General features: G+C 51.2%; 1 protein-coding gene across 2 annotated transcripts; it reads left to right on the plus strand.

Moving 5' to 3' along the window:
- The first annotated feature begins 1,679 nt into the window (after nucleotides 1-1,679).
- On the plus strand, nucleotides 1,680-8,707 carry OTX1 (orthodenticle homeobox 1). Of its 2 annotated transcripts, none has more exons than XM_012804012.1 (5): nucleotides 1,680-1,775; nucleotides 2,125-2,193; nucleotides 3,752-3,958; nucleotides 4,786-5,052; nucleotides 6,448-8,707. In XM_012804012.1, the coding sequence occupies exons 4-5, from the start codon at nucleotides 5,002-5,004 to the stop codon at nucleotides 7,264-7,266; spliced, it is 870 nt and encodes a 289-aa protein (XP_012659466.1). In that variant the 5' UTR covers nucleotides 1,680-1,775; nucleotides 2,125-2,193; nucleotides 3,752-3,958; nucleotides 4,786-5,001; the 3' UTR covers nucleotides 7,267-8,707. The 2 variants fall into 2 exon arrangements, with proteins under 2 accessions (XP_012659466.1, XP_003787998.1); XM_003787950.1 differs by having other exon boundaries at nucleotides 4,901-5,052.
- The last annotated feature ends 5,177 nt before the right edge of the window (nucleotides 8,708-13,884 follow it).

Below are 13,884 nucleotides of genomic sequence, written 5' to 3' on the forward strand. Positions count from 1 at the left end.
GGATCTTGTACGACCTCCTTTTCTCCTTCTTCTCCCCCATTCCAGCCCCTCCTTCCCTGCCCCTTTGATTAGATGTTCCCCCATCGTCCAAAAAAAAAAAAAATGTAATTTCGTTGGTCTGGCGGCCACTTTCTTTGAACATTAGCTCGCTTTCAGCTCCAACTTCAATTAGAAGGAGTTGATTTTGAGAGATCAACAAAAGAACCGACCAAAGCCTTATTAAAGGTCCTAAGAAGATCTCCGGGTCCTTTGAGAAGCAGTTAAGGAAACAGTGTGCCCTCCATCATATTCTGTTACCGTATTTTATTCGGGCTCCAAAGGAAAGTGTCGCTCGGGGGAGGGGGAAGCACTTTGATGAGCGGCTGCCGCGGCCCCTTTTCACTCAGCGGGCTCCCCCTTCCTTCTCCGCCTCCTCCTTGCCCATCGCCCGATCCTCTCTCCGTGCCCGACCCCGCGGCCCTGGCAGAGCGGGCGCTCCCCGCCGAGATGCGCCCGGCGGCTGCTTGACTCACACTAGCACTTACTTCAGTCCAAACTTTTTACTCCGCCTGTTGGGATGGAGGTGGGGGGAGATTAGAAAGAAGGAGTAAGAATTCCTCGAAAGGGAGTAAAGCGCCTAATTTTCAGGAGAAGGTGCCATTTAAAAGAATTGCCTTGCTTAGCGTTTGGACGAAGATACTTTTTTGCGCTTCGAAAAGTCCCAGGTAGAAGTGTTTGGGAAGTTTGTTTGGTTGGGAAATGGGCTGCGCCAGTACGAACAATCCGGGGAAATCGCCCTAAGGCTCCCCTCTGCAGCATGTGGAGAAATTGAGAGCTAGGGTCTGTGGCCACATTTTCCACCAGACTGTCCCTGATAGATGAAGAGTGGGAAGGAGAGAGGAGGAAAAAAAGAAAGTTTCCTATCAAAATGCTTGAATTGAGAAAGAGGGTGTAAGTATGAAGGGAAGTGGATGCCGGACTCCAACGTTTCAGAAGAATAGCTTAAGACTTGCAAACACCTTTGGTAGGGACGGAAAACCCCAGGAGACGCCGAGGAACAGGTAAGTGGCGGCGTCTCCCCTGCGGGCTCTCTTCTCCAGCGCGGAAATCTGGAGACGCCGAAGAGAGATCCGCGCACCCGTAGCTGCCTCTCTGCTCTACAAAGTAGCCAGTGCCGGCACAAACAGCCCCCGGCGTTGGTCTCAGGTGGCAGCGAAAAGGAAAGAATCGCTGGGGCCCGCAGAGCCACTACAGGGGCCGAGGCCCGGGCTCCTCCAGCCGGCCGCCCCCGAGTCATCGTGCTCACACCCGGGCGGCTGAGCCCGTGGTGCGCGGGAAAGCGAAGGAACCGGTTCTCCAGCACCTCGCCTCCTCTCCGCCACTCCCTAGCTAGAGCAAGAGAAGGGGGTGGGAGGCCGGGTCAAGCCCAAGGACCCGCGGCCCCCTCCGCAGCCAAGACTAGGGCGCTCTGTTCACCTCCCTTGCTCAGCTCTGAGCCGCATTTGCCAGCGGAGCCCGAGAGTTAGCGCGCAACCGGGGCGGGGCAGGCGGGCGGTGAGGGCGGGGTGTAGGGGCGGGGGAGGGCGGGGGTGCGCGGAGGTAACCCCCAGCTCGCGCTGCCATTGCCCGGTTCCCTGTCACTCAGCCCGCCTGGGTCCCCCCATTGGCGGCCTACCCGGTTACGCACTTGCCTCGCGTTCACATACCCGGGGAGGGCAGTAGAAAGGTGATCAATCTTCATCAGGCTACATTTCCAATCACCTAAACAACCGAGCGAGACAAGCCACTCCGACAAGGTAAATCGCTTGATTTATTTAGTTTGCAAAGTGACTCTGCAGGACTCTCCAGTCCCCACTACCTCCACGTTGCACTGGGAGGGCCGGGGCAAACGGCGAGCCACCTCCCAACTCTGCCCCCTCGAAACCCCCCCTCGCCTTGCGGTCCCTTGGCGCGATCCTGGGCGAGGCAAGGTCCTGAGAGAGTGTGGGGCTTTGCAGAGCGTATATGCAATAAAGTGAAACCTAGAGGGACACGCACAAAGCTACTGGAAAAAAAAGATAGAGATGGGAGGAAGTTGGGAAAAGAAAGAAATCCGGGGGTCTTGGACCAGCAGCGGGTTGATTCCAGTGCCGCTCTGTTTTTCAGGTTGGCTGCCCAGCGGGGCTCTGTGAGGGCTCGAGGTAGATGGTGAGCGGTCCTGGCAGCTGAGGGCAGGTAAGGAGAAAGCTGCGGAGCCCGCCCGGGACTTCGGGAGCGCGTTGGTTACTCTTGCCTCTCCCTCCTCAAAAAGATCTCCTCTACCCAGGTCCTCGGCAGGTGGGCGGAGCTGGGGGAGCGGCCTGACTCCCCTCTTGGTGCGGTGAGGACCCCTGAGCGCTGCTACCGCCGGGTGCTCCCTCCCCCGCCTGCTCCGAAGTAACCCATCTGAAGTGCTAAGTTTAGGGAAAGTCTTTGAAAAGTCACGCTGTAGTCTAGCAGAACCGCAGCAGCTCGAGTCCCGTTTTCCTTCGGCCCCAAAGCCCTGGCTATTTCCCTTCCCATCCCCTTCTCTGCAAGCTGGGCTCTTCCGGCCTCAAGACTTGGATCCCGGCGCACACCAGCGGGAGCCAGGGCTAGGGGGAGCTTATTGAGCTCCAACTTCTCACTCTGAATTCCCTGGTTGGAGTCTCCGGCCTGTTCTAAAAGTACGCGTAAAGCTGGGTGTACCTAAAGGTCCTCTGGGGGCGCAGTCCCACTCGCTGCTCCCCTTCCTCATCCCTGATAGTAGCGCCTCGAGTTCGGGGCAGCTGCGGAAGCGAGGTTTCGACCTTCCAGCGCGAGCCTGTGTCGGCTCTACTGCTGAGGCCTAGTTCTCTACTCTCTGGTCCTGGGGCCGCAGGTTTACCTCGTAGGATAGTAGGGAGCCCACGCGGGCTTCCCAACCTCGGAGCTACACCAGTCACCCTTCACCCTCTGCGGGGACCCGCCTGTCCACAGTCCATAGTCAGCAGAAAGTCTCCCGAAGTCTGCTGGGTCTGTGCGGGAGATAAAGGGCCCTGACCACAACTGATTCTCCGCCTCCCCTAAAATAGCTTCTACAGTGGCCCCTTTAGTGCGCTCTGGCCGCCTCTGCGAGGCCTGGGCCCCTTCACTGCATTTGAGGTGTGGTGGGATAAGATGGAATGATGATTGTGGACTTCAGGGCAGGGCACCGCCATGGAGACCTTGGAAGGAATGAAGTCTTCTAAGCGGGCAATATGTCCCTGAGAGGCCCAGGCCCAGATGCAGTTGCCCTCCACATTGCCTCATCTTGGACCTCTGTAGTCTCTACCTTTTGGTACTGCTTTTGAAAACAGTTGAAACAAAACGAAACAATCCCTCACGCTCTGAACAGCCGTCTGTCTGGGGGCCAAGTGAACGTTGGCTTGTGCAAAATGAAGCTGGTTTCTTCCGGGCTCAAAATTTTGCCTACACTTTGAAATCTTGCACTCTCAGCACTTTCGGCTCTGACCTCCCCTGCCTGGCTCCTCTTTTAACTTTTCCTCACTCCTAAAGACACTCCTAGGGTGTCTTTAGCCCATTCCAAGGCCGGCAACAGACAGACGATCCAGAAAAGTTTACTTTCCAAAGAAACTGTGGTCTCTGGGCTAAGGCCTCGTGGAACCGAGTTGACTGCCCTGTCCATTTCTGTAGCATGTGCCCCCATCCCCATCCGGGGCTCCTTAACACAGACAAGACCTGGAAGCCAAGGGTGGCTCCCATTGACGGTTTTGTGTGTCTCGTGTCTCCACAGGCCAGGCCCACAGACGCAGCAGAACTTGAAGGACTGAGCGGTGGGAGCCCTGCATTGCTCCCGGCCCAGGCCCCCTGGATCCTTCGGGGCGCCTCCACCCAGCTGTTAGCATGATGTCTTACCTCAAACAACCCCCATACGGCATGAACGGGCTGAGCCTGGCTGGGCCAGCCATGGACCTCCTGCACCCCTCTGTGGGCTATCCTGGTGAGCACCGGCACTTTTGTCCTCCCCTCAGCCCCTGCAAATGCTGCAAATGGCTGAGGATCCCCAGCCTCTTGGGTTTGAGCACAAGCTTTGTTGCTGTGCAGGCTCAGAGAGCTGGTTGTTTAGTCTGTTTACAATGCTGGGCCCAACAGGGGCACGGGGCAGAGTCTCGGTCAGTGAGGTGGACAGGGCTGAGAAAATGTGCAATGCGTGCCTGATAGGCCTGGCCACACCAGCAACATTTCTCCTGTTGTAATCCCACCACTAGTGCAGAATGTATTTACCCACGGTTTCGTTTCCCACGGGCAGTTATTGTTTTTTGTGAATCTACTCCTTTCCCCTCAACATTCAGTGAGTAATCTGGACATTCTCTAGGCCCTGACATCACAAGCCAAACTTCCCTTATGCGGCAGGCTGGACTGAAGAAGGATTCATCTTCCCCAGTTAAATCTTACTGTAGATCAATGGCCAACATTAATTTTTGCTGTGCTGTAGTGGAGAACTTGAGCCAAATCCTGGGTTTCTTTTAATCCTGGGTTTCTTTTCTAACTCCCACTCCTTCACCCCCATTCTCTTGGAAAGTGTTTTCCAGGTCATGTTTCTCCCTTTTCCCTATCCCTCACAGCCTGAAAGTGTGTGAGGTGGGGAGGGTGCTGGAGGTAGAGAAAGGGAGGTTGTAAGACTTCTCTTGCTATTTTAACCCCTGAGAGACTGGTAGTGGGGCAGCCCCGTAGTCTGGACGTCCTCGCGGCACACTTTCTTTCTCCCACCTGTGGCCTTTCAGGCTCCCTCCTCCTTCGCCCCGGGGGAGTTTCTTTTGCTTCGAGTTCAGCTTTCTTTAGCGACAGCCTGGCTCTGGGCCCACCAGGGGCCTGGGAGAATCCTCTAGCGCTGGTCTGCGTGGCCACCGCTGACCCGAGGCGCCCCCGCGTGTTCCCGCAGCCACTCCGCGGAAGCAGCGGCGGGAGCGCACCACCTTCACGCGCTCACAGCTGGACGTGCTCGAGGCACTCTTCGCCAAGACTCGCTACCCTGACATCTTTATGCGCGAGGAAGTGGCGCTCAAGATCAACCTGCCAGAGTCCAGAGTCCAGGTGCACACTCTAGGGGATTCTAGTCTGTGTAAGGGGAACTGGGACGGGTCGGAGAAAGTCTGGGAAGGGTGCTTCGGTGTGGGGGTGGGGTTATAGACTGGGCAGCCCCTCTCGAACTCCCCCTAGCGCTAGTCTTTGGTCAAGAAAAAGGGGCAAAGTTAAAGAAAATGGCTTAGAGTTCTGGATCTCTGGCCCTTGGCCCTGGGGCGCTTTTGGTACCAGTATGGAAAGTCCATTTTAGGATTAAAGGAGCACGAGTTAGGCTCCCGAAGGTAAAGTGCCCTAAGGACCCGACACTTGCCCCTGCCCCTCCCCTTTAATCTTTTTTAGAGAGAGAAAGGGTCTCACTGGTTCCCAGGATGCATTTGAATTCCTGGGTTCAAGTGATCCTCCCGTTTCATCTTTCCAAGTAACAAGGGCGCTGGGCAACTTCTTTGGCAATTTCCCTTAGAGAACTGAAATCTCCTTTCACCCTGGCATCCTGGGGATCCTGGAAATGGAAGAGCCTGGTGCTCTGCCTGGGAATGCACTCCACCTGTGGTGCAAGTCTGGCTTTCTCTTCTTGGAGAGGAGGCCAAGCTCAAAACCCTGCTGCCATCTTTACTATTTCTGCCTTTGAGATGCAAGGGCTCCAAAATACCGTTCCGATTCTAACTCAGAACTCTCCTCAAGGATGTTTTGTCTCGCCTTCTTTACAGGAAGGCTTGAGAAAGGACCAGGAATGCAGTGCCTAGTGTCAGGGCCCTCCAAGAGGACTGAGAACTTTATGACAGACCGTCCCATTTGGTTCTCTACCCAGAGCTAAAAAGTCCAACGAAATCTCAGCCAGGCTTCCTTCCCAAGTACTCGAGTGCTGCCTCTGTTCAGCCTCCAGCCTTGCTCCTGCTTCCACCCAAACATTCGCCCAGACCAGTTCTGGCCTCCAGGAACTAACTCAGTGAAAACAGCTGCAGCCCTAGAGTTGGTATCCCTCACTCCATTCCTCTGTACCTCTCTGTTGTTGCATGAGCTGTGTTTATAGAAAACATGGCTTCCAAACATACATGTGGTTGTGGGGAAGCAGTAGCAACAATTTAGAGACCGCAGAACTTACGGCTGGACAGACGCAAACGTTCCGCCCGGGGGCAGAGTTGCACCAAGGGTAGGGAGGTGCGCCAGCCTATTCTGAAGCCAGCTGAGGAGGGCTTTGAGCAATAGGGTGGTGGTGGTGGTGGTGGTGGAAGAGCTGGGAAAGGAGGTGGGGGGCAGGCTCTGGCAGGTCTGGAGACCTAGAGGGGCAGGGCCAGGGTAAGAAGGGACTAGAGATAATGGACTCGGAGGTGGGTCCAAGGGACAGGGGAACAGCAAGCTCTGCTTGCCCTCCTGACCCGCTCCCCACCATCCGACCCACTGCAGGTCTGGTTCAAGAATCGTCGGGCCAAATGCCGTCAGCAGCAGCAGAGTGGGAGCGGAACCAAGAGCCGCCCAGCCAAGAAGAAGTCCTCTCCAGTGCGGGAGAGCTCGGGCTCCGAAAGCAGCGGCCAATTCACGCCGCCAGCTGTGTCCAGCTCTGCCTCGTCCTCTAGCTCGGTGTCCAGCTCCTCAGCCAATCCAGCGGCTGGGGCGGCTGCAGGGCTAAGTGGGAACGCGGCGGTGGCAGCCGCACCGTCGTTGAGTACACCGGCTGCCTCATCCATCTGGAGCCCTGCCTCCATCTCGCCAGGCTCAGCGCCTGCGTCCGTGTCAGTTCCCGAGCCACTGGCAGCCCCGAGCAACGCCTCGTGTATGCAGCGCTCCGTAGCTGCCGGCGCCGCCACGGCAGCAGCCTCCTACTCCATGTCCTACGGCCAGGGCGGCAGCTATGGCCAGGGCTACCCTGCGCCGTCCTCTTCCTACTTTGGCGGCGTGGACTGCAGCTCATACCTAGCGCCCATGCACTCGCATCACCACCCGCACCAACTCAGTCCCATGGCACCCTCCTCCATGGCCGGCCATCATCACCATCACCCACACGCGCACCACCCTTTGAGCCAGTCCTCAGGCCACCACCACCACCATCACCACCACCACCACCAAGGGTACGGTGGCTCTGGGCTTGCCTTCAACTCTGCCGACTGCTTGGATTACAAGGAGCCAGGCGCCTCCGCGGCTTCGTCCGCCTGGAAACTCAACTTCAACTCGCCCGAATGTCTGGACTATAAGGACCAATCCTCCTGGCGGTTCCAGGTTTTGTGAGCCCAGGAGTGATAGACAAGAAACGCAACTACCTGCGCCCTCTGTGGTCCCCATCCCGTTGCTGCTGCTGCACCGCCCGCCTTTGCTTCGGCTTCTCCTAAACTGAATTTTCACATCCCCAAAAGATGCCCATTGCCTGCACTGCTGCCCCCATTTTTGCGCCACTTGCTTGGGGGTTGTGCAAACCCGCCTACTCTTTGAATGGAGGGACCGGTGCTTCGGCTTGACCCACAAATTCTATACAGGAGAGCTATTTGCCACCGCCAAACTCCTAAGTCACCCCAGTCTTTCTGGACAACTATTATGCACTTGCAGCCTTCGGAGGCTTTTTGCTCTGACCCGCTGTTTGAGCCCAACACTTTTATTTATTCTTTTGGACACTGGAGTCTAACTGGCGTGTTTCCGCCTATTGGAGTACACCCCCACACAACTCCAAATCAAAACAACCACTAACTGTTTCTCCCACGCAGACTGCCGCCCCTTGAGCTGCCCTCGATTGCGCTCCACGCCTGCAGGCCAGAGCTTCCCCACGTTCCTATCTCTTGAGCACAGAGCGCTGGGGCGCGACCGCGGGAGGAGTGCGCCCCCCGCCTTCCACGCACAGAGTCGCTTCCGGCCCTGCCTGTCCTGCGCTGGACTGGTTCAAGCTTCCGCCTTGGCGGGAATGCTGTACATAGTTGGGCCCGTTCCAGGGACCACTTAAACTTTTTAGTTGCTATTGGTTGAACTGAACATATCTCGTCTTAGCGCCCAGAAAACAAAACTTTAAGATATATACAGCACATATATATACACATATATATATAAAACAAAAGCAAAAAATATTTTCCCTTTGTCCCCTTCCTCTCTTCCTCAAACGATGGCGCTTTTTCTTTTTCAGTTGTTGCAAAGCTGTCCTGCTCTCTTCACATCTTCTCCCTCTGTGTATTTATAATGAGAACCACTTCTTTCCAGGAAGCTGTGCGCGGAGGACCAGGAGTGTGGAGGAAACAGTCAAGTGAGGGTACAGAGGTGGGGTTCGGCTGGGTAGGGGCTCAGAACTGAGCCCCTCACCCCGTGTAAGCACAGGGTCTCAGTTCCGATTTAGAGACCAAAAACCAAACCCTCCAACCCCCCCCCAAAAGATTAAAATACAGCATTATGGAAAAACAAACCCAGGCCCCAAACCCCATTTCCAATTCCTCTGTCGGCTTTTCTCTCTTTAAACATCCTTGTTTTGTCTAGTGAGTTTTTAGTGCACCTTCATTCTCCGAAATCTGCGGAGAGCCCGCGCCTGTGTATCAATTTTGGCTTTGGCCTCTTTGTCCAGTAGGTGGGAAAGTAATTTGTAAATTTGATTTGTCTGATGTGAAGATCACAAATTACTTGTTGAAATGTATGGCAGTACCCCTCCTCCTCTTTATCTACACTATTTCCCCGAAAATAAATGCAAATTAATGAATGGCTTGTCAGTGTTGCTCCTCTGATCCCAGCCCCCTCAGTCCCACTGTGTGTGTGGGACGGGGTGCTAAAAGCGAGGGCCACTCCGTGTCAATGACCTGCGTGTTAATGACCTGCGTGAAGCTGGAGGCCAAGGAATGGGGCGGGAGGATTTAGCAGGAGTCCCCAGTAAGTTTCTCTTAGGGAGTGTCCTCCCCTACTCCTGCCCCTCCGCGTCAGCCTGGCCTCTTCCCCCAGGCGTTTTGACCCCGCATCCCCCCTCACCATCCAGGACAGAGACAGGTGTCAGGACTCAATTCCCGAAGCAATTCCTTTCTCTTCAGAGGCAGGAGCCTGGCACTGATTTCTTCACCCTAATTGCCTGCACCAGAAAGAAGAGGGGGAGGGGAAGAGGGTTTGGAGGCGGGAAAGGATAGGGTTGTAATGCTCTCAGAACTGAGCCAAAAAGGAAAAGAAAGCAAAACGACAAAAACCCGATCCGTGTCCTGCATGTTGGCAGCAGACAACCTTCCTTTCTGCTGAGCTGTCCCGGGTGGCTTCACAACGGCTGGGGGACCCGAGTTATTCCTTCCACGTGCCGAAATGTCCCTCTAAGCCCTCAGCCCCTGCCAGAAGTAACCCGATTATCTTTCTTCGTAAAGTTTCCTTAAAACATACAAGCATATAACTTGGAAAAGTCGACAAGGAGGCGTTTCACTTTGGTAGCGGATGAAGACTCCTGGGTTGCAGGTGGGGAGCGGGAAGGACAGTTCCATCTCGCTTTGAGGGAGGACGGGGCTCGGGTAAGGGTTGCTCCCCCAGGAAATCCAGAGCCTGAGATTGTCCGGACTGTTTGCCTTGAAACCTCCAGAGTGTAAAGCCAAGAAGCTGTTGAGTGTGTCCACGGGTGGGAAGGAACTGAGGAAACAACAAAAAAGTTTCCTGCGAAGTGACCAACATCCCTGTTTTTAACTTCTGTGTGAGACCTGAGAACACTTTGTGAGAACGACCCCTCCCCCAGGGTCTGCGCCTAGCAAGGTCGCAAGGCTGCGAGCCCTGGCTGTAGAAAAGCTTCCCCCGCCACCTCCTCCCTCCGGATTCTATAGGCCCGGCTGCGCCGCACCCTTCCCACGCCAAAACCGCTCATCCCAGACTCTGCAAAGGTCCACAGGAGGGCGCCGCCGCCGCCCCTCCGCCCCTGGCCCAGCGGCGCCGCCCTCGGCACGCGGGCCCCGACGGTAGGACCAGTCGGTGCGGTCTCCCCCTTAGGCGGCACCTCCCGCTGAACGCGAGGTCAAGGCCGACCTGCTGCTGGGCCGAATCCGCACGTGCCAGGGTGGCCGGGCGGCGGCTGGGGCGAAGAGGCTTCCAGCCTGCGCCGCACCAGCCTAGGCACCTGGGCTGCAGACACTCCCGGGCTCTTCCCTCAGCAAACTCCGTGCTGCCCCGGGCCGCTTTGGCTGGAGCAGCAGCTGCCAGCGCCGCTAGAGGTCCAGGTGCTGAGGTGCCTCCACCTGCAGCTCTCTGAGGGGAGTTCTGTGGGGCCCAGCGGTCCTCTTGGCTACTAGGCGGAGACCTGACTTTATACTTGTGGACAACCGCGTGGCCTTCGGAGTGAGGTACTCAAATCCCTGGACCTCAGTTTCATCTCAGTTTTAATTTGGCCCCACCTGGGCAGGGATTTCCAGAACTTCACACTTTAGGCGGAGACTGGGGCTGGAAGGTCAGACACTACCCTCCCTGACCCGACCTCCCGGGGGCGTCTATAAGCCTCGGCACCTCCCTGCTAGGCAGGAGGGGACCAGCGGCCTGGCGCAAGGAGGCTGGACGGGAGTTCCCGCCCCACAGTCGAGGCTTCGAGAAGAGCACGTGCTTCTCCCAGGGCCTCCTGGCAGGTGCCGAAGCCCCGCGGCGCTGAGTGGAAACCAGGAGCCGGGGAGGCACCGGGGCCTAAAGGGCCGCCGCGCCACCTCAGGCCGCCGGGACGCTGGAGCGTGGGGGAGCGGGGTGAGTGCGCGGCCGGGCGGGGTGGGGCTGGGGGTGGGGGGCGGAGGTGGCCGAGGGTCTCCGGGCAGCAGCCGCGGCGGGGAACACGCAGACGCTCCCTCCAGGGCCTGCCGGGCCACCTGTTAACTGGCAGGGTCTTTGAGAACTGTCCTCGGTTCGCTCTTCTCTCGAGGGAGGAAGTTTGTTCGGTGTGGGTTTTGGTGTTCCTGACCGGAAAAAAATAGAACTGAGGCAACCTTTGGAGCTTTAAGTAACCTCGGAAAATTAACAGCGTTAAGACGTCAACAGTTTTCTTTCTTTGAGTGCTCAACGAAATCTTCACGTTTTCTACTCATCCCTTGTGTTCTCTCCTCACACCGTCGGGGCAAAAACGTCTACCCTTAGATGAACGTGTGTGAGGTGCTGCAGGAGTAAAGGATGGGTCATATTTGTGATTTTTAAAGATTATTTCATCTTAAAACTTTCTCGAGGGCACTGCTTTAATTTACTGAAGCTATGATAGGATTCGGAGAAGTAACCTCCTTGGTTGATCTTTTCTATAATCTTTTATACAAGCTATTGAAAACCTTTCTCTAAATAGTGTATATGTATTTTTTTTTATTTTTGAGGAAAAAATCCTTAAAGCTGCAGGGTATCAAACGTGAAGACTGAGAGGAAAAACAGGTTAAAAACTTACTGAGTGTCAGCAAATTCTTGTCTGCCAAACTAGAGACCAAAAAACTGAGTAGTCCCATTCTTGTGTCGAAAGAAAATTACTAGTTTTTTCGTGTGTTTTGTGCAAAATAGCAGTTACCACCGCTAAATTATGATTTTTTAAATTGTGGAAATAAAAGATAAACTCACAACTCTGGCAGAATTAATTAATGTTAATGATGTCATTAGTGCCTGATGACAGGCACTAAGGTTTTCTTTAGAGGCAGAGAAATAAAATGTATCTGATGTACAATTATAGTTAATATATACATTATTGGAAAAAAAAATCTGTATCATTACTATTCAAGACCAAAAAATCACTTGGCTTCTGAGGCAGAATTAATTTAAGAACAGCAACAAGATATCTTTATAAAATTCTCTAATTAAAAACAGAATAAGTTCTTAAGTTATTCTATATTTTCCACACTTTCTCTCCCTTCCCCCATACATTTTAATGTTTAAAATGAAAAAATATTTAAGAAATATTTATATCCAATGATACTTTTAAAAACCACCACTTTAAAAATGAATACAAAATAACAATGCATTTGCATTGCTTATTTGGCAACAAAAAATCATCTTTATTATCTTAAGGAATCTGTTTAAATAAATGTTTGGGTGTCTAGCCTGTTTTGTTTTTGTTTTTGTTTTTGAAAACCAGAAGCTTTTTTGGCTTTGCTTAGTAGAGGGTTCCTGAATCTGTTAAAATAAATGTTTTGGTGTCTAGCCTGGTTTTTTTTGTTTTGTTTTTGAAAACCAGAAGCTTTTGTGGCTATGTTTAGTAGAGGGTTCCTGATATGCCTCTTTAATTATCCTGTTGATATTTACTGATAGCTGAAAAAAGAATTGAAGTTTTTTTTTGGAGTTGGGGAATATCTCATTTTGATCAAATGATTCTTTAATTGTGTTTTAAGACTAAGTTGAATTTTACTTAAAATACAGTAGGTGCAGTTCTTCAAAAGTTTTAGAAAATCAAAAATATTCGCAAAAAACTTCAATAATTTAGGTGAGATGGCAGTTACACTACATAGCCAAAGTTGAAATTGCTTTCAATTTTTTCTTAGAAAAAAAGGGCATAGTATGCTTGAAACTAAAATGCATATGACTCTAATTTATGAAATTGTACACTTATGTTTCTACAACTATTAATTGAAAGATAAGAATGTGTTTAAAATATTTTGGAGTTCTTTCTAATCAAATAGGACTTAGGCTCCATTTAATCAATGATAACCTATCAAAATTTAAAATACATTGTGTTTACAAAAATTGTGCTTCTTTTACCCCCTTTGGATCCCTCACTTTGTGGCTAATATAATCAAAGGGACAAAATTGCATTCCATTCCAAAGGTTACAAATGCTTTTTTAAAAAGGTTAATCTTTTTTGAACAGCTTATGAAAATGATTTTAGAAAATTTTAGAAATTATTTTAAAGTGGATTCTTAAACTAGGGTTTAAGAAACTTGAGTCAAAAAATTGGGGGGCATTGAAGTGGAATATAAATAAATCATAACTGCTTCACACACTTGGGGTTAAAAACTAAAACATAAGAATAAATGGCCTCTGATTTGACAACTTGGTGTCTAAAGAGTATATGAAATATTGTTGGTACACAAATATCAAAGCTCTAACTGCTTGTAAGATATGCAGTTGTTTGTCAAAGCTATTTCAATATAGGAATCATTTTCTTTTGAAAATTCGTTTCAAATAAATTATAAAAAGAAATTATAAAACAGATTTATACACTTTGAAGAATAACAAGATATACATGCAGCAATAAGTTTTACACAAATACTGAAAAGTAGATTCATAGTTGGTTACAGTGTCAGTGTTTAAATTCAGTGTTGCATAAAATGTATCTGTTTATGCTTCATGGATTTTGTTAAATCCTTTAGAGTAGTAACTATTACTCTAGTACCACTTTTTAAGGGAGAAAAACACTTCAAATCAGAATATAAAAGATCTGTAGGCCTTGGTAAATTCATAGGGTTTCTTTCTTGGTGGAAGAAATAAACTTTATTTCTGTTTTTGGTGAAAGAGAACTAAGAGCATTTGTTTATTTGTCTGCCCAAGGATGATATTAGACCTCATGTAAAGGCATAACTTCTATCTCAATTTTATGGCTGGTGACTCCTAAATTCATATTTATAGCCTAGACTTCCCTGTTGATCTTCATTTACCATACCTGCACATCCACTGGGAAAAAAGGCCATTGGATTTTAGCTCTTAGAAAGTTAAGATATGATGTCTGTGACTTGCTCCAAAATAATTGAAGAGGAGTGGGTCAAGTATAAATGAGACACGGTTAGCCTTCAGTTGATAACTGTAGAAACTGAGGGAGAGTGTGTAAGACTTTATTATTCTGTACTTTTTTAGATTTAATTTTTTTCCATAATAAAAAGTGAATTAAAAAAGATATTTATTAGTTTGTAGAAAGTAGTCTTTGCAGTGGGTTGAGGAAATTGAATTTCCAGTATTTGGAGTTTATATGGTATTATTCAT

This window comes from Otolemur garnettii, unplaced genomic scaffold (assembly GCF_000181295.1).
Source record: "Otolemur garnettii isolate 467f Iridium unplaced genomic scaffold, OtoGar3 scaffold00024, whole genome shotgun sequence".
In the NCBI taxonomy this organism is placed as follows: Eukaryota; Metazoa; Chordata; class Mammalia; order Primates; family Galagidae; genus Otolemur; species Otolemur garnettii.

Coding starts and splice junctions, on each gene's coding strand:
- OTX1 (XM_003787950.1), top strand. CDS start 3,862: ATGATGTCTTACCTCAAACAACCCCCATACGGCATGAACGGGCTGAGC. Junction 3,959..4,900: donor CCCCTCTGTGGGCTATCCTG/GTGAGCACCGGC, acceptor GTGTTCCCGCAG/CCACTCCGCGGAAGCAGCGG. Junction 5,053..6,447: donor TGCCAGAGTCCAGAGTCCAG/GTGCACACTCTA, acceptor GACCCACTGCAG/GTCTGGTTCAAGAATCGTCG.